We start from the raw sequence: 20835 nt of genomic DNA, 5'->3' as shown, positions 1-20835 counted from the left end.
CATTGTTAGGTTGTTGATTTGTTTCACCGTGACTATTTCTGCATTGATCTTGCAAAGAATCCTGGGCTGTAAACTTTTAAGGCAAAGTCTAAGTCTTGTCCTAATCATTCACTATGTAATCGACGAGAGGGTGTTAGAACTTGAGGAAAAAAAAAATCTTAACTGAAGGAAATATACGTGAGAAACCCTTTGTGTGGAAGTTTTTTTTTTTTTTTTTTTTTTCTTTTCTGCCTCAGTATAGAACTTCAGGTGTTGTGTAATACATATTCCTTCACCTCCACCTCCTTCATCAATATGTTTTATTTATAAATGTCTGCCCATAACGATGTGTCCTGAGGCTTGTTTTAACAAACAGAAGGTACTACATATTTGAATAAACATCCTCTTAGTGGTTGAGGTTGAAAAGGTACAAATTGTTCTTGGTTGAAGCAGGAGAGGTTATACCTGCTTTGTTATGAAGGAATGCTTTCTTTGGTGTCACCATTATTCTTTTCTCCTTTCTACATTTTTTCCTATTCTATTTTGTATTTCTCCTTTATTATTAATTGTTACTTTTATTCTTTCATTTCTTAGCTCTTTTACTCTCGCCCTTTTTTCCTTTATTAAAGCCTTTTACTTATATATGAGTAAATTTGATGAAAACATGGTAGATGTTTCTTTTTAAAATAATATTTAATGTATTTAAATTATAAAAAATCTTTATTTTAGAAAATGTGGAACTAAAGCAAGTTTTAAAGAGGAAAATATGCATCTAAAATCCTATTACTCAGGTATAATTATCATTAACATTGCCATAGATTACCATTTAGATGATAGAAACATTTTTACATAATTGAAATCATACTAGACATAGTTTTGAATCTCATTTCAAATAATATTGACTCAAAGATATATTTCCACATCATTAAAATATTTTAATGACTGTGTAATTGTCCATTTTAAATAGATATCACAGTTTATCTCTTCATTTCCCCAGATTCATACTCTTAAAATATTTACAAATTTCCCTATTATAAAAATGATGGTATGAATATCTTAGAACATAAAGTTCTACCTACAATTCAGATTATTTCCTCTGAAAGATTCCTAGAAGTAACATTATTAGGTCAAAAAAATTCATACTTTTTGAGGCTCTTGGTTCTTTTTGCCAAATGGCTTTCCAGAAAGGTTATGTTAAATCTGCGTGTTGCTACCAGCATTGTAAAAGAATATCCATTTCACTACATGGATAGGGCTTTTTAGTTTCTTTAACTGTATTCTGCATCAGTAAGTACATAATTTCTGGATAGTTGTGTGTACTGTGTACATTAAACTATTATTTTAGATATATTTGACTCTTGTACAATTTATTCTGAGGCAGTGGGTGCATGATATATATTTTTTTACACTTGGAATCTTTTTTATGTGTGCGCTGGGTTGTTATTCTGTGATACTGCACTACTTTGTTAAGTGCCCAAACTAAAACAATTGATTTTTTTTCTAAGTTCTGTATGTTTGTGGCCTTGACAAGTGAGCCAGTCCTTTGGATAATAAGCGATCTTTGACTGCATTTTAGGATAATGAGAAGTGCCAAAGGCATGGGAGAGAAAGACTAATGGATAGGACACTGGACTAGAAATCAGATGACCTAGGTTCTATTCCCAGCTCTATTTGTCATTGTGTATCATAGTCAAATTTGATTAAAGAAGTTTCCCAATCTGTAAAACGGGGATAATATGTCTCACCTTATGGGGATGCTAGAGGAATTAATGAAATATTTTTTTTTCTAATACATTTTGTGTTCTTCCAAAAGTTCTAACATTAGGGTCAAATACTAAATTCTGTCTAAAATTTGAATAGTAAAATTAATTTGTTATTATATTTTCAAACTTTTTAATCTCCAGTTTAGTTTATTAAGAACCTAAAGCCTTTATTGGTTTCTTATACAAAGTATAGGTTGACTACAGGGTTTCTCCAAATGTGGCAAAAACTGATATTGGGCATATGAATGATTAGTTTCTGCTTTATAACTTACATACACTTTACATATATTCTTTCATATTTATTGTATATTATATTAAGATGCAAGAAAGAGAATACATTCTTTAGAAAACCCACCATAGGTTAATATGGTGAGACAAAAAAATGATATAAATATTTGTATTTTATTTTTTATACTAATTTATGATATTTCAATTGAAGAAATGGGCAGTGAAACAGTGGCATGAAAAATAATATACCCTCAGTACTTGAATCAACGTTTTTTTTCTGAATCTTACAAAGTTATATCTATAAGTCAATCTCACATTTTCTAATCTAGAAAGAGTACTATTCTAAAAACAGTGGAAATCTTGGGATTAGTGCAAGAGTTAGATGACAAATTTAAATAATTCCTAAGCCTCATTTAGAAATCTTCATTAAGAATTCTCCTGGTCAAGAAAATACTATTTCATTTTCTTCAATGTGACTTTGAATTCCTTAAGGACAGAGGCTATGTCTTACCCATGTTTGTATACCCACTGTCTAGCAGGTAGTAGGTGTTTAGTAAATGTTACTTAATCAATCTGCTGGTTGAGATAAAAAATAAAAGCAGGCATAAAGGTTATCTGCTTTCACAAAAACTAATATACTGCAGGAGCTAAGTGGTTCTTTGAAATAATTAATGTCTTAGGTAAAATAATAGTATTTTATATACACAATGCACTTTTCTAAGGACTCAAAGCATTTACCATTCTTCAAAATTCACATTTCTGGTATAGAGGCTATACCCTGTATGGATATTTTAGATTGGTTCTATTTTGACCACCACAAGCTTGTGCTTTGTGTAAAGCCATACAAGTAATTATTTTCTGGGACAAGAGTAGAACTTTTGCCCTTTAGTTTTTGTTTTATTTTTGCTTTCAGGGACTTAGCCAGTTTAATAGTGAGCCTGTATTAATTTTTAATGTTCCAAGAGAAACTCTTTTCTTTGAATGATTTGAATGCCAGTAATGTTTCAAAATTGTTTTAGTATTTTTTTTTGCCGTATTGGCTTTTTGTTTGAATTGTCACAAATTAGTTGTGAGCTATACATCTACAAATTTACTAATTTATATGATATTTCTCATAAAAATGCCTCTCCCCCACGCCGATTTTTGTGCTTCAATAAATGAAAATTATATTGGAGGAAAGAAGCCTCCTTCACCAACCCTAGGCTTTTCTAAAATTCTAGAAATACAAAGTGTATGAAACATTGAACAATAGATATATTCCTAAAAAATCATTTAAATCATTTTTAAAAAGTCACTGCCCTTGAGGAAATCTACTGAATGAGTAAAACTTATAGTGACCCATGGATGAAGTAAAAAGTTATTGAGAATAATGATGCAGCAGTAAGTCATCTCAGGGGTAAGTAATCTGTTCACCTCTGGTATTTATGCAGAGGCATAGAATAAAAGACATTTTATAAGTCATATGGGACTTGGAAACCCAATGGAATATGACACTGCCCCCCCCATATATATATTTGTAGCATCGTGACTGGCACATAGTTCATTCCATGATGATGATAGAGCAGGCAATAAATATCCACTGTGTACCTAATTATGTATCAGGCATAGTGCTGGATATTTTACATTTATTTATACTTAAATCCTCAAAGTAATTCTGTAGGAGATAACAAAACTCAGAAAAATTGTTCTTGTACAAACAGTATTCCTAAGTAGCAGACATTGGATTTAAATCAAATTTCCATGACTCCAAATCAGTGACAACCCCCGCCAACCGCTGCATCATATCAAGGGAGTCAATCAGTTATGATGTGTTATTGGTTTTGTATGTAAATACAATTTGTGACTATACATGCGTTTAGAGAGGAGACCAATCTTTGACATTACTTGAACAACTCCTGTCAAGCAGGACTTTTTTTTTTTTTTTTTTTTTTTGGAGACAGAGTGTTACTTTGTTGCCCTGGCTAGAGTGAGTGCCGTGACGTTAGCCTAGCTCACAGCAACCTCAAACTCCTGGGCTTAAGAGATCCTACTGCCTCAGCCTCCCGAGTAGCTGGGACTATAGGCATGCCCCACAATGCCCGGCTAATTTTTTCTATATATATTTTAGTTGGCCAGATAATTTCTTTCTATTTTTAGTAGAGACGGGGTCTCACTCTTGCTCAGGCTGGTGTCGAACTCCTGACCTCGAGCGATCCACCCACCTCGGCCTCCCAGAGTGGTAGGATTACAGGCGTGAGCCACCACGCCTGGCCGCATGCAGGACCTTTAATGCATGTTTACATTCCCTTCCATGCTTAGAGTAAGGCCTTGTTCCGCCTAGAAACTCTTGTTCTATTCCTTGACTAGGTGGATCTGCATTACAATATTCATAATTGCCAGCAGCATGCCACAACTTTTGAAATAACCTAAGGAATCTTCAGGTTTTTAATTTTTGCAAGATTCCTTATTTTTCCCAAAGACACACATCATACATTGATAGCAGTCTGGTCTTTCGAGAGCGTTACGCCCTTAATTGTACTAGTTGGAAATGTCAGAATAGTGTATTAACCTACCGAGCTCCAGATGGCTGACTTTTTTATTTTATCTCGTCTTGTTTTGTTTAAAGGAATGTGGCAGCAGAGCCCTCTAACTGATGTCAGATTTGGGTAGTATAAATTGTTATGTTTAATATCAAGTAAACATGCACCTAAAAATTCATCTGAGTTGTACTTTTTATTCTTTGCTGTATGAAACCCTCACCAAATATATTTGATAAGTTGAAAGGCTCATTCATTTTGTGAGGAAGTTTATAGAGATTACTGATAATATTAACCACTGAAGATATTTAACATCTATATTCTACTTTGGCTAGTACAAGAAAACTGAAGCCTTTTGGAGGTGTGTCCATGTGTGTGTGTGTTGAATTGTTGGATTATATTAATTTTTTCTGTGAGAAGTAAATGACATGCTAAAATAATTATAGAATATAGAACATGAAGAAATATTATGTCTAAAAGAATTATTTTGAAGAAACGGGAATCTGTGTTCTCTTATATTCAAATTCACTACTTAGATCTTTAGAGGTAAGAATGCTAGCAGCAGAAACAGATGGTTGGTAATCTATAAAAGTAATGCCATCATTGGGTAATGTTATACTGCTGTTTCCATTGACATAACCTCTAACTATAACCTGATATGTAGCACTTATGGGCCAGAACATTGTTTGTACTTTTATTAAAACCCTATGAAGACTATATGCTCAAGTACTAGCTCAATATTCTTATAAGGTTGTTCTTTAAAGTTAGGGTAGGGCTTTGGGCTAGTATTTTGAGATATTCATTGTATACTATTTGAGAACTAAAATTGGTTCTTATGCAGCAAAGATTTTATTTATCACAAAAAAGCTTGAATAATGCCTACAAATCTATCGCTACTGTAGAAAATAAATATAAATGTTTGAATTTGTTAGGTAAAATCAGTTTATTGAAATGAAACAAAAAAAATCTACTTTCATATATTCTTAGAATTTACATATACTCATCTAAACAAATCATTCCTCTTTTAAATACTAACCAGAAGACTATCCCACTAAAATACTATTTGATTCCAAAGATGTCAGTTTCTTTAGTTAACCTGAATATTTATGTACCAACTGATTTTACTGTAAATAAATGGTCACTTTAATGTTGCAATAATTTTTAGAGGTCAGCTTACAAAAAGTGAAAATGAATATTTAGTTGCATACATACAAACTAAAATGGCTCTCTCACTCATTCTTGTCTGTCTGTACTTCTTGCTGTGTGCTTCTAAATGTAAGCACTGCTCAGAGTTTCATACTTGGCCTTTTCTTCTCACATTCTATATTGTCGATGAGAATCTTGAACACAACTTTGTTAGTAGTAATATGGAGACAGTGTGTCTCAGTGGTTAAAGCACATAGACTTTAGAGTCAGACAGACCTGGGATCAAATTAAGGCTCTACCACTAACTAGTAATGTGACCTTGCCCAGGTTTTCTAAGCCCCAGTTTCCTGATCTGTAAAAATGCAGATCACATGAACACATCAGAAGGGCCACCTAACTCGGGAAAGCCTCTTAGTTCCTCTCTCTTAACTACCCCAGCATTCCCATTCACTTCCCTAGGTGAAGTAAGTCTCTGTCTTAAATGACTCTCTAATTCAGTCTTTTCTTTCTTACCATGATGATAATGGTTAGCACATCATCAGAATTTTCCTTAATGATTTTAAAAGACTCTATTAGACAAATCTACTGCTTCCATTCTCTCCCCCAGCTGCTTTTCCATACCTCCCTGCCCAAGCCATCATTTAAAATACAGATATGTCTGTCACTTCACAGCCTAAACACTTCCAGTGCTTTCCTCTCATCTATGGCAGTTTCTCAAATTTTAGGAAAATATAGACCCCTTTTAAAGGAAAAGACTTCCCAGAGACCCCAGTGTTGACTTAAAATACTTTAATTATACAGTTTAAATATGTGCCAATACAAAATAAGATACAAACTATGCCAATAACTCTTATACAACTTATAAAATCAAATATACATGTTAAATAAAAAATATGAAACCAATAAAATTTAAATTATCCCTTCCTCACTACAGCACTTGATTAGTCTAAAAAATTTAAATTAGCTTTATTTTAAGTGATAAATGATTTGCTGGATCTAAATTGTCATTCACAATGTAAATATGCTACAGTGTAGGCATTTTTGAGTTCTCTGTGCCTGCAGTGCCATAGGATGACCTAATTGTGCCACCAGTGTTCTCTGTTTGATCTATGGTTAAATTTTGATTAGTACAGCATGCTGCCATTTTGGAACACATGCATTTTTTTTTTTTTTACTAAGGCCATCTTATTAGCCTGAGATAATTAAAGTTCTACTTCCTGGTAACAATGTGATCCTAACTGCATATATGGATGCTGAGAATAAATGGCAGGATTTGGTTATATGGTCGTTATCTAGATCATTCAGTTTATGTTAAGCTTTATCACATTATCTTAAGAAATAAAATTATAGAATTTTAAAATTACCTTACACAACTCAAAAACTACTGAGACTATGTTCAAGGTTCCCAGTTTGAAAAACATTAGCTCTGAGTTCCAGGTTTATTGATTTATTAGCAAATCCCCAAACATGGCATGTTCTATTATGACTCCAAGTTTATTGTAACTTCTGACTGAAGTTGCTTTATCTGCCGTGGGTGAACAGCTTTTACACTTACCTGACCTTCTTTCCCCAAAGAGTCAAGTCCACTATCCTTCAAACTCCCATACCACCCCTTATCTACTTGTATCAGGGCACTTGTTGCCTTGCTTGATAATGGTCTGCTTATTGTTCCTCACCACACCTGAAAAGGCATAAGCTCTGTGATGGCAAGGGTATGTCTTGACTTATCCCCCAGTACCTGGAACCTCATGGGAAGTCGATTGATGTTGAGTGGTAATATTCTAATATGAAAAGGATACCATATGCACAATAAGAGATAGATGCCTTGTGTCTCTGTAGTGCTGTTTTGTTAAGAAACTGAAAACCTGGAGAATCAATGTGAATGTAGAGAATATGGTGGTCAATTAAAATTTTATGCTTTAATAAAGAAAAGCTTCTGTTTTAGTATGGATATGGTGGCATACTCCAAATCATAGATTCAAAAGGGCAGGACCTTTGAAAGCATGTAGCTCAGTGGGTTTAAAACTTTATTTTATTTAACATCATAGCAGCTAATCCATAAGGAATCATGTGGAATATGAATATATAAAGCAGATAAATGTGTAAATGCACTCATTATCCGGGGAACAGATGACTTGGGGACTGGAGCCTTCCTTTTTGCATAGCCTCTCCTCAGGCCTTAAAGCAACCCCCAAAAGACTTCAAAGATCTCTACGGATCCTCAGAATACAGTTTGAAAATAATAGTCTTCTCCTACCCTAAGGTAGAAATCCTTTCTGAAGCATCTCAGAAAGATAGCATCCCATGTCTGCCGGAATAATTTAGGTGAACAGAAAACTAATAGCTTCACAACCAAAATATTTCTTTCACTAGGCAATTGTTACAGAAAGTACTCATTAAATTAATGATAAAATAATATATAATGATACCAAACACTAATTGAGTGTTTATTATATACCAGACATTGTGTTTTACCTGGATTCTTATTTCATCCTTACCCCAAGCCTGAGAGTATGTATTATATTGTTCCCATTTTGCAGACAAGGGACCTGAGGCTCAGGAAGTCAAGTAATAACTTGACTAAATTCATAGAGCTATTAAGGGTAAGGAATATTTCAGAAACATTTGCCCACTTTCCCTTTTTTTGTTATAACTCTCCATTTGTAACAAATTATGCCCCTTTGAAGATGGTTTTGTACTGTCTTCAGAAAGGAACTCTATAGTTTGGTTTCTAGCCTTGTTTCTGACAATTACTTGCTGGTTATATAGTCTCAGACAAGTCATGTCTTCTCAATGACTGAATTTTCACAACTACAAAAAAATGGTTTTAGTATATCTTTCCCTGTTGTTAGATTAAATAGTATGCAGGAAAAGTTGTGAAAGCTGTTTGTGCTATAGAAAACTAAGGTATTGTTGATTTCTAAATCTATCAATCTCATTCAGTGCTGGGGGCCCACATCCATTTATTTACATGCCACTTAGTTACAGTTCTTTTACTTTTCCTTCTTTTCCTGTCTTTTGGATATTTTACTATTGATGTATTATCTCCTATCAGCAGGTAGGCAGGAAGCTGATAAAATTCCATGTGTTCATTTTGTCTGATAGCACTTATTAAAATGTTTGCAAGGCTAGGGGTCTGAAAATAATGGGGTAATTTTTATGTTTTGTGGAAGGAATTTTTCTTTATTTCATTTACAATTTATAGCTTCATTACCTACTTAAAATGTGGTTTATATCTAGGCCATAGGAAACATTAATAATCTTCAAAAGTATTATTAAATTAGCTTTGTTACAACATCTAAAGGTATTCTTGGAATTGGATCTATAAAATGGTAAAGCAGGGAGGGAAAATATTATGTTTAAATGTCTTCATAGTCTTTGCCCCAACATAACAAATGTTGATACAGTTTTCACTATTGTTCCTGTCTTTAAATAGTGTAGTGAACATACTGGCTATGCCAAATAAATTGGTTATCCTGTTGGACATCATCGATCAAATCCTGCCCATTTTTTTAAGCCATTATATACATAGATGAACTTTATTTAAAATGATAGTGTGCTTTTTCTCCTTTCCTAGTACAGTGGATGGAGTAAATATAGTATGATTACAAAATAGAGGAAACAGGCTACTATAAGGGTTCTTAACCTGTGTCGTGCCATTGGCCCTTTTGACAGTCTGGTAAGCCTTAGAATCATGATTTTCAATGTAAAATATAAGATACATAGGATTAAAAAGGAAACCAATTATATTAAAATATACTTATCAAATTGTTTTTAAAAATTATGACACATTCCAGAGACATAGAAACTTACGTTCACACAAAAAGCCTGTGCATGGATGTTCATAGTTTTATTCATAATAGCAAAACTGGAAACAAATGAAATGTCCTTCAACAGGTAAATAGTTAAATAAACTGTAGTACATCCACACTGTGGAATACTACTTGGCAATAAACAGGAACAAACTGTTGATATATGCAATAACTTGTATGACTCTCCAGGGCATTATGCCGAATGGAAAAAGCCCATGCCAAGGGTTACATACAGTATGATTTCATATAGATTTTACTTTCTTGAAAAGACAAAATTATAGAAATGGAGACTAGATTAGTGCTGGCTGGGGTGGAGGGTTGTGGGAGAGAGGTGGGTATGGTTATGAAAGGTCAACATGAGCGATCCTTTTGGTGATGGAACTGTTCTATATCTTGAGTGTAGTGGCTGAATGCATCAATCTATACATGATAAAACGGCATAGAACTACATACATACACAACACACACACACAAATAAGTCCAAGTAAAACTAGGGAACTCTGAGTAAGGTAGCTGGGTTTTATCAATGTCAACATCCCAGTTGTGATATTGTAATATAGATTTGCAAGATATTACCATTGGAGGAACAGATCTCTCTGCATTATTTCTTACAATTGCATGCATATTTCCAATGTCTCAAAATAGTTTAATTAAAAATTGAGTCACAGTAACGTGCTTCTTTATGATATTTGTTAAATAGCAAGATAAAGCGGGAGATTGTATAACTCAGGTGATTTTGAAGAAATGATGACATAAATGATGGCTGAGATTTTTCCACTAATATGTGTATGGTACAATAAGTAAATATCTGTGGCTTCTGTTGGTTATCAAGTTGCAGGTGTTGCTAATACCACTGTATTCTGTTGCCTACATTCATAATTGAAAGAAGTACTAAATTTAAGTTGTAGGTTACTGAAAATAAAGATGTTATTTTTCTCCTTCCAAATTTATATACTGCCTGAATTGAGATCCCAGGTTAAGAATCCCTGGATTACGTTATATCTATATATCAAGGGCTTCTGTCAAATAAAAGATAAACATAATGCTTATTCTGTTTTCCTCAAGTACTGTGGGTGGTGATAAGGGTTCATAAAAAATGCTAGTAGACACACTTTAAAGTTTTAAAGATTTTCTTGGTGTCATTCACCCATAGGCACATTGTTCACCATAATTGTTTAACACTAGTTTTAAAAGGCAAGTATGGATAGATGTTAGGTATAGAATAGACCACACATTTATTGTTTGATATGAAAGAGAAACATGTCAGATTGACTGCATATTATCCAGATTGACTAATATTGAATATCATTAAATATTTTAATTTGCTTTTGCTAACAAATCAATTAACGGTGGTTTAGCCTTTCATTATGGATGTCTCTAAGAGTGTCTAGATCAAAATGAGGCCGCTGTTTTACAAGAAATGAAGTTTCGTGTTTTGAGATAAACAGTCTACTTAAAAATATCACCTTTTTGTTTCAGTTAATTTTAAAATTTATTGTGTATTTAACTGAGTAATTATTTGACATTATTATGCGGTAATTTCCTTCCAAAAGAAGTAACAATAAGGCCCCAGAATTTAAATATACGTGTAGAGTTTCTTTGTGTACTTGACATTTCCAATATAAGTTGAACACCCCTACTCCAAAATCTGAGATGCTTCCAAACCCAAAACTTTTTAAGTACCAACATGAGGATACAAGTGAAAAATTCCACACCTGACCTTGTAATGGATCACAGCCAAAATGTAGTCAAAACTTTGTTTCATACATAAAATTATTAAAAATATGTGTAAAATTACTGGCAGGCTATGTATATAAGGTATATATAAAACAAATAAAGTTTGTGTCTAGACTTGGGTCCCATCCCCAAAATATTTCTATGCTTTTGCAAATATTTCAAAATCCAAAAAAATTTGAAATCCAAAACACTTCTGGTCCCAAGATATTCAACCTGTAGTACATGTGCTTAAGGAATGATTTAAGTATTCATTCCATGGTGATCTTAGATTCTATAGTTTGAGGGTGAAATGCTGAATTGCTATTAATATACAGAAGTATCAATAAATAAACAATAAAGATTTCATCATAGAAAACCTTAAACTTTTCTTTCATTAAACATTTAAGTAATGACATTTAAGTAAGTTTAGTCAAATCCTTTTGGGAGAAATGGTTTGTATAATCTGAAGAATTATGATGCTTCTACATTGCTGTACAAAAGCTTATTTTCCCTGCCCTAGGATTTAGGATATGTTCTTTTATTTTGTATATTACTTTCACCCTCTGAAAATGCCTTAATTTAAAACAGTGCTTCCTGTAATAGGAAATGACACTATATGAAGTTATCTCATCATAGTAATTTCTGCATAGGTTTCCTTCTTACGCCCCTCAATTGATAATATGTAGTACCTTTTATCCTACATTTTTTCATGCAATTGAAATAATTTCCAATGCAAATTTCATATAAAATTTGAAATGTTGTAATAATTTTTTATGATAGTTTTTGTATTTTTTAATAAATGAATTACTACTCTCCCTTTAAGAGATGTTTTTCTTACATAAATGGAGAGAAGCCATCTAAAGGTTCAGCAATATATTCAGAGTTGAACCAGCCTACCAAATACATCACTATTACAATAAATAGGTAGGTTCACTTGAATTGGGCACTTATTTTGTATTTCCTTTTCATACTTGAGCTCAAGGAACTGATGATGAAGAAAATAGCTTTCAATTTCTTATGCTTTTAAAGTTATAGGAGCCTCTCAAAGAACAACACTGTGACCCTCTGTAGATATAATTACAAATTTGTTAATTTACAATGTGTTTTCAGAGAACTACAATGATAAATAAGAAACTCACTTGATTAAAATAGCCAAAGAAACTTTACTACATTAGGGTTTATAAACCATGGTCAATAACACTAACAGTATTACTGTTTTCATGACAATATTGTCCTTCCTATTTGAAGATGACACCACTGATAGTAATTGCTATCTGTGTGCACACTGTAGCTGAAAAGATCTGTGTACAATCAATAGTTCTATTCAGTGTCTGCAGCAAGATACCTTTACAGCTTAGAACTATGAAGCTTTTTCTCAAATTATAAGTAAATCTGTTTTTACATTAAAGAATGACAGATCATGCTCAGACTAAGTCTATCTAAACTTAGAAGTGGTTATCTCCACTGCAAACTTAAAATGTTCTTTTTAGAATATTACTTGTTTGATTTTGATATTAACATTTCATATTAGAGTAAGGACAAAATGTGTTTGCTAAACTGACCCAAAGTACTTTCTGGGTCGTTGTGTACCTTCTTAGAATAATACAAGCACAGTCACACTGACAAGTATCTCCATCCTAATGATTTTCAAATTAAGGACTGGCTTCAAATTAGGAAAGCGTTTTGTTCACCTAGCTTTGGAATAGCATGATGTACGCTAATTGCTAACTTTGCCTGCATTATTTTTTAAAGATCAAATGGGCACAGTGGTAATTTTCATTAATCTCATACAGAGCAGCTAATTAAAATTTCCATTATTATCCATCCATTATCTAGTTGTTTCCTTTGTTCAGTATCAGAACAGGATGTTAATAATAAGCCATTCTTGTATTACAGCCCTATTAAGTATAGTGAGAATTAATTTAATCTTTTGCACTGTTTTGTTTTTAGGTGATTTCTTTAATATTATGTTGCACCATATTGATTATGCTGACGATACTTTGACACCTTGACATTCTGTAATAGAGATTTCAGAATTAAATACCTGTTGCTTTAACTTTTTATTCAATATTGAGAAGAAGTGGCATATAGTAGAGAAAGGAGTGACTCAAGGACCAGAATATTTGTGTTTTAGTCTTTTAACCTCACTAATTATGTGAACTTGAGCAATCACCTGGATTCTTTATTTCTGTAATGAAGATATTAGAAGAGCTGATCTTCAAGGGCCAGTCCAGCCTTAACATGCTATCTATCATGCTTTCATAATTTTCAAATATGAACTTATGTTAAAACCCCAAAGTTCTTCTGAGCTTGGTAAGGGACATTTTGTTCTCTAAAGTTATATATTTTCTGTCATGCTCCATTAGATTGTTTGCTTCCTTTTCTTATAACCACGGGGTATCCTAAATTACATAATTTAAACTTGTTTCTAAGACTTGGGTGGATGTGATCCACAAGATGTTGGGCTGACCCAGTTGTCCATAAAGAGTATCTCAGCCATGACCACATGTCCCAGTTAGACTAATCCTATAGAGAGTCACTTAGAAAAAGGGAACTAACATTTTCTGAGTAGCTTTCTCTGTGTCTATGAGATGCCACACAGGGACTTTATATGCACTGTCTTACTTAATCCTCATAACGAATCTGAGGTGTAGGTATGTATTACCTCTGTGTCATGGGTGAGCAAACAGGTTTATAGAGATTAGTTAGTAGCCTGCCCAGATTACTAGAAGGTAAATGATGGGGTCCATCATTTCATACCAGGTGGCAAAGTCTGAGCTATCTTCAGCATGCCATACAGCAGGGGTCCCCAACCTATGGTGAGTTGCATAATTATCGTATTATATATTGCAATGTAATAATAATAGAAATAAAGTGCACAATAAATGTAATACACTTGAATCATTTCAAAACCATCTCTCCCCCCCCCATGGAAAAATTGTCTTTCATGAAAACAGTCCCTGGTGCCAAAAAGGTTGGGGACCGCTGCCATACAGTGTCTCAGTTTACCTGTTCTATACTCAGGATCTCTGAATGTATTGTAACTGAAAATCTCAGAACTATAACAGTTTGAAGCAAAGCTAAAGTAAGCTTAGACACTTCAGCATGTTGAAACTCATCAGTCATTCACTCATTTGTTTATTCTTTATCCACCTACCCACCCACCTATCTGTTCATTCAGGAAGTACGTATTGAGTGCTTACTTGGTGTCAAGCACCAAGATGAGAGGATGCACTGGTGAACAAGACAGGCAAGGGTCCTGCCTTATGGAGCTTATATTATCTTTTAATGGGGAAAACGTAGTAAACAACTAAATTACTAAACAAGATAAACTTTTGTAGAACTAATAATATAAATGATGTTTAAAATGGTGTTGTGATGATAACTAGCATGTGGAGGGGAAAAGACTATTGGGCTGAGACTTAAATGACAGGAGCCAGCAATGGAGGGGTTGGGGTTAGTCTTCCAAGCAGAGAAAATAGCAAAATACAGAAGTCATTCAATAGGAATAAACTCCATATACATACCTCTAGGAGGTGATCGATAGTGCCTTCTTATACATTTTGAGGATTATATGAAAGTGGTATGTAACTGTAGACTTACAAAAGTTTGATTTTTTTGTACTAGTAGTTATCAGAGTGGTGCATGCAGTAAACAGCCATTGTTACTGTAGAACTTTGTATTACTGTAGAAAGTGCGTTGGGTGAGCAAGAATAAAAGTATACCTATGAATTTTCAAAATTACTTGTACTTTTTAGAATAAAATATGTGTACATAAGTTATAGGAATGTGAGCAGGATTTCATGGTGATGTTTTTACTTATGGTGCCATCTATGTGGTGATTTATCCAGTCTATTCTTGAAAATTTACTGTATCTTGTAACAAAGCAAGAAAAAGAAAGTCAGTGGCCATTACACAAAATATGGGAGTTAAAAGTATGAAATTGTATTCTTCTGTAATTGTTATGGACAAATTCAATAATAGCACACTTTTGGTGAGGCTCACTGAATTCAGGCACTGTGTTAAGCACTTGGCACACATGGAGTTCCCAGTGTAGAAGAGAGGCAGATGCAAATAATGATCTCTACCACAATATTTTAAGTGCTATAATAATGATAATATTGCCACAGTGCTAAGGGAATAGAGTTCCCCTACACGTTGTAAGCCTGTATCAGACTTTAAACATTTACTATTTAATGGAATTTTTTTAAATTTAGAAATTAAGAATGATTAAGAATTTCTATATTGAAGGAGGCATTCTCAATAAAAACCCAAATAGTATGAAACCTTAGGGAATCCAGTTCTCATTATTAACACATTTTTTTGAAGTTCTATATCCTCTAATGATAATCTATCCAAGGGGAAAAAATTCCTTTCCTTATGATATCCTCAAGATCTCATATTTCCTATATCATATCCTTATGATATCATATTTCCTTATACATATCCTTAGATACTTAGCAGAAACTGAGTGTAATTTGTATGAACTTGAAAGATGGGACTCAAGCTAGAGTCTTTTTTTTTTCTTTCAATAATTTTGGTATGAATCAAGCTAGTCTTAATTCAGGGGGATACATTTATAATATAGGAAAGGGACAGTTATGATTAGGTATGTCTAGAATGTGAAATTATGAGTTAATAGTACAGTGAATGTGTTGACGGTGTTTTCCTCTCAGCCTTTTCCCTGAACTACTTATATAGTTATTGCAAGGTTGATGAAGCTAAGGAGCTGTGGTGAGATAATGAGTTCTAGAAATAATCCATGTATATTAGAAATTAAGCTAAAAACTAGTGGCTATCAGATAAATGTATTTAATGACATTTTAAGATTAATCTACAACATGGGAGTAATAGGAAGGAATGGTTGGGAATTGGTGAATGCTTTAGACTGATTTGATTAATTAACATGCTAATGGGAGACTATATTGTTTTACATTTCAATATCCATTTTTACTTGTTTTTAAATTTAGACTGATACTCTGATATCTTTCAATAGATTTTGGTTAGGTTTAATGTTTTATAGCATGTTAAATTTTCTTTGCTGTATTTTGTGGAATTGAATATAAATATCTTAACTAGGAGAATTAATAAGATGATTTTTAAATACCCATCCTCTGACTTAAGGAAGACTAGCTAATGTTAATCCTAATGCCTGGATTGTAAATTTAAGCACCCCTGTCAATGACACTTTGTGCAATTCAAGTTCATATTCTATTCAGGTCATGAGCACCAGCAGTGTAATTTTCTTCTAAATGAAGGTGAGGAGAATGTTGAGATATACACAATACAATTTTACGATGTCAATTCTGTGATCAAGAATTTTTAATGCCTAGCACTCTGCACACATTTTTATATAGTAAAATATTTATATATTCTATGTATTATTTTACTTGGAACTTTTTTTAAGAAAATGTTGTTTTTCTAAAATGCTATCTTTTTTTATTTTACAGGGTGGACTGAGAAACAGCAAACATGAGTGCACCCTGTCTTCACAAGAATATGTTCATGAATTACGATCTGGTATTTCAGATGAGAAGCTTCTTAACTGCCTAGAATCCCTGAGGGTTTCTTTAACCAGCAATCCTGTCAGGTAGGTGGCTCTTATCATTTTGGTATGATTCATACAATTTGTAATGTATATACTTATTTGTAAATATAATCATTTATGTTATTTTAACCTCAGATTATCTGAGTTAGAAGTCTGATGTTAGTTAATAAAACAGCAATGTCTGATTGTGAAGTTGCAAACATTTAAAAATATAGTAAATTGCATCTCTAATAATGTGCAATTTTAAGAATACAAACATTACCATTTAATACCTCTTTGATTATATATAACCATAGATACAAAAGTTAAATATCCACATTTACCTGGAAATCTTTTTGTGTACTCAGATAAAGTATGTTGGCTCCATGATTTTATTCCTCTCAAACCTGAGAAGTTGCGGCATTCAGAAATGAAGGGAGTGGGACTAGTAAAAATGCATTTTTATAAACGTGACGGGAAAGGCTGGAAATTACACATGGGGCTTTTAAAAATGTAGCAACTACTGGCACACCCCAAAGACTTACGGGAGCAGGCGAGAACCTGGCAGGCCCTGATTGGCTGGAGGCAGCTGCAGTCTGGTAGCTGATTGTGTCATCAAGCGTCGAGCATTCATGGTAGCCCCCAGTCGAGCTCAAAGCCAGTCTGTGGAGCTCCCTGACAAGAGCCAAACACCACCTCTTTCTCTGCCTCAGCTATCCTTAAGATGAGTAAGAGTGGATCTGGAAACTATGGCAGCATCTCTGCTCAGGGTGGAGCTAGTGGAGGCAGTGACCAACTGTCTGAGGGAAGTGTAGGTCCAGCTACTAAGACGCCCAGACCCAGGGCCCGAATCCAGGATGTTATACCTTGTTGTGTAAACCAGCTGCTCACCTCTACTCTGGTTGACAATGTGTTCAAGATTAGGGGAAGTGTAGTTTCCCAGGTCTCCGTTGTGGGGATAATCAGATGGGCAGAGAGGGCTGCAAACGGCATTCTTTACAAAATTAATGATATGACCTCGAAGCCAGTCGAGGCCCGGCATTGGCTTGGCAGAGATAAAGCCAAGCAGACGACTCTGCTACCAGTCGGAGTATATGCTAAAGTGTTTGGCGTCCTTAAATGTTCCGCGGGAGCGAAGAGTCTTGAGGTATTGAAAATCGGTGCCCTGGAGGACATGAATGAGTTCACCGTACATATTCTGGAAACGGTCAATGCACACATGATGCTGCGTAAAGCCCGTCAGGAGACCGTTGGGGAAAGTGTGCCTTTGGCCCCATCACAAATGGATGACGTCAGGGATTATGACGAGAGTTGCCTCAGCCTCATCCAGAAGGGGGTGCTGCGTTTGATTCACCAGTGTCCTCGACAGGAAGGGAAGAGCATCCACGAGCTCCAGACCCAGCTCTGCAGCCTGAACATCAAAGCTATCAAGGAAGTGATTGAATATTTGACCACTGAGGGCCACATCTATTCCACTGTGGATCAGGAGCACTTTAGATACACTGATTGAAGAAACGAAAGCATCCTTTCATTTTCTGAAGACCCTTGCCTCCCGCTGTGAGTGATTTTGACCTGTTGACTTTTAGGAAGTAGGACTTTTCAACAAAAAATCTCAATTGGCATCCTTTGGCGACTCGCTGCTTTTCCAACTGCTTTGAACTTTTCCATTTTTCTAACTATATTTGAAGCTCAGAGGGAGATGGCGATGGACAAATTGACTGGACTCTGTAGAATTTACCATCAAAATAATGGAAGCACTCTAGGATGGATGATTTTGGGGGAGAAAGGCTACAGAAAAAGTTGAAATTTATTATTTAACTTCTTTTTAAAGAAGTGTGGGAGCTCCTTTTTCTGAAATATCTACGTACTATGAGAAACTAGTTGCAGTCAGGGAGCCAGCTAAGAGACAAAAACAAAAAAAAAGTTACTTGTTTTAACATTAGACTTATTTTCCATGTTTGGATTTAGCTTATTATAGTCATATTGTTATTTCTTGCTAAATATAGTAACTGATTAATTCAAATGTGCTAAAGATAGTAATTTATGAATTCAAATGCTCAATTCAACCACTTCTTGTGTGATTTGCTCTTCTTACCACAGGTTTATGTTTTCTAAAAGTTAAGATCATACTGTGTTTAAATAAATACTTCATTTTTTCAGGGTCATCTTTAAGTACTTTTCTTAAAATATGGTAAAGTTGAATGATTATTTCAAATATGAGGTGATATTTGGATTAAATTACAATTTATTGTAGTTGCATAGTACCTGGATGCCAGACTTTCTGTAAGTTTGATGTGGTGGTGAATCGAGGCTGGTGTATTTAGTAACACACTCTGTTTGATGTATAACAGGGTATTTTTCTTAGAGCTTAGGCAAACAAAAAGTCAAAGGAATATGAAACAGTAAGTTTAACAGGAATTTATTCGAATGTTTTATTAAAACGGTTTTGCAGAATCTTTCCTGTGTAATTTGTTTTTCTAAGTACATTTGAAAAAGGTAGCTGGGCCAGATGGCTCATACCTGTAATCCTAGCACTCTGGGAGGCTGAGGTGGGAGGATTACTTGAAGTCAGGAGACCAGCTCTGAGCAAGAGCAAGATCCTGTCTCTACTAAAAAAATAGAAAAGATTAGCTGGGCATTGTGGCACATACCTATAGTCCCAGCTACTTGGGAGGCTGAGGCAGGAGGATGGAGGATCACTTGGGCCCAGGAATTGGAGATTGCAGTGAGCTATGATAATGCTACTGCACTCTAGCCTGGGTGACAGAGCGAGACTCTGTCTCCAAAAAATAAAAAAAGTAGAAAAAAAGCTTTTGTTTCATGTCCTTGAGAATTAACATTTTAATTATCCAGAATAAATTTTTTCTATATATAATACTAACATGTTATAGTTGTAATAATACATTTTAGTGTACATTCTATTAATTATGTGAGACCTTTAAATAATTGACCATTAAAGTAAGACCTCAGTTACACAGAGACTAAAGATGGTACCTTTCAATGTGCTAGTTTTTTCACTTTATTGGAAAGAAAAAAATACCTATATGTTTTTGAATGAGTATATTATATCTGTTATATAATATATTATATGTATGAATATTACATACATATTTAGTCAGGTAGAAGAGAAGAACAGCACTTGTCTTAGTTGGATTATGAAAACAGGGTGCAAAAAACAGAAAATCCCTTAAATGGACCATTGCCAGTAATCAATACTGTCAGGAAAACTATCAGAGAATGGCCTCTCTTTGCCAGCCCTTATAAAAACTTAATACCAATTATTGCTTAAGGTTTGTGAGGCATAAACTTTTCTTCCCCTGCAAAGCAAAGAAATTGTAAATGGCATTCTTGAAAAACACAAATGGATAGCATTATATAAACCTATGATTTAAATTACGACATTTTTGAAAATTCAAGTCTTCATAATCCTAAAAAAATTCTGAAACACTGTTGAAAAAGGTTACCTGTCCTGGGGAAAATCATCCTGGGGGAGGGACAATGAGGGGCATATTTCTTCCTCAGAATTGTCATGCTAAGAGAAATATTCTAGGACAGCAATCCTCAACCTTTTTGGCACCAAGGACTGGTTTCAGGGAAGACAATTTTTCCATGGAGGTGTGGGGGAAGAGGGGGAGGCAGAGCTCAGGAGGCCATGTGGGGGAGGGGGGCGGTCAGAAGGGCAGCTGTTGTAAATACCTTTGATGCTCACTCCCCTCACCTCCTGCTGCTCCCTTCTTGAGAACTCATGAATATTAGCATTAATATTCTAATATTCATTAGAAATCTGCAGAATAGAAATTTATTTAATTTTACTAGTACAGAGTTTCCAAATATTTTTAATATAAAAAACCCTTTAATTCCTTGGTAATGGCTATAACCATTCCATAGTATAAACTACACCTTCTGTTTCTACCAGATTTAAACCCACCGTAAGCCATAAAATTTTGCTCTCTAACCACCTTCTATTTTAAAAAGGCTTGATCCTCAGAGAAACCAACAAATAAGCAACCAAACCAACATAGCAAACAACTAATTAGCCTTTCTACTGGACAGAAACAAATAAGTAAATGAAAACAATGAAACAATAATAAAAAAATCATAAATGGAGGAAACCAATACAAGGATAAATCCAAAAATGAGAATAATTT

At 34.2% G+C, this 20835-nt stretch overlaps 2 protein-coding genes across 2 annotated transcripts in view; both read left to right on the top strand.

Moving 5' to 3' along the window:
- Positions 1-20835, top strand: part of DIAPH2 (diaphanous related formin 2) — an 803657-nt gene that overhangs the window by 164305 nt on the left and 618517 nt on the right. Inside the window, exon 5 of the mRNA XM_069462797.1 lies at positions 16611-16750. Within this exon, the coding sequence (XP_069318898.1) occupies positions 16611-16750 (140 nt within the window). The remainder of the gene's footprint in view (positions 1-16610; positions 16751-20835) is intronic.
- RPA4 (replication protein A4) lies at positions 17412-18197 on the top strand. The gene has a single exon (XM_069463127.1). The coding sequence runs from the start codon at positions 17412-17414 to the stop codon at positions 18195-18197; it is 786 nt and encodes a 261-aa protein (XP_069319228.1).

Source organism: Eulemur rufifrons, chromosome 30 (genome assembly GCF_041146395.1).
Source record: "Eulemur rufifrons isolate Redbay chromosome 30, OSU_ERuf_1, whole genome shotgun sequence".
Taxonomy (NCBI): domain Eukaryota; kingdom Metazoa; phylum Chordata; class Mammalia; order Primates; family Lemuridae; genus Eulemur; species Eulemur rufifrons.
Note: the sequence above shows the minus strand (reverse complement) of the source record. Positions and strands in the feature narration are given on the sequence as shown.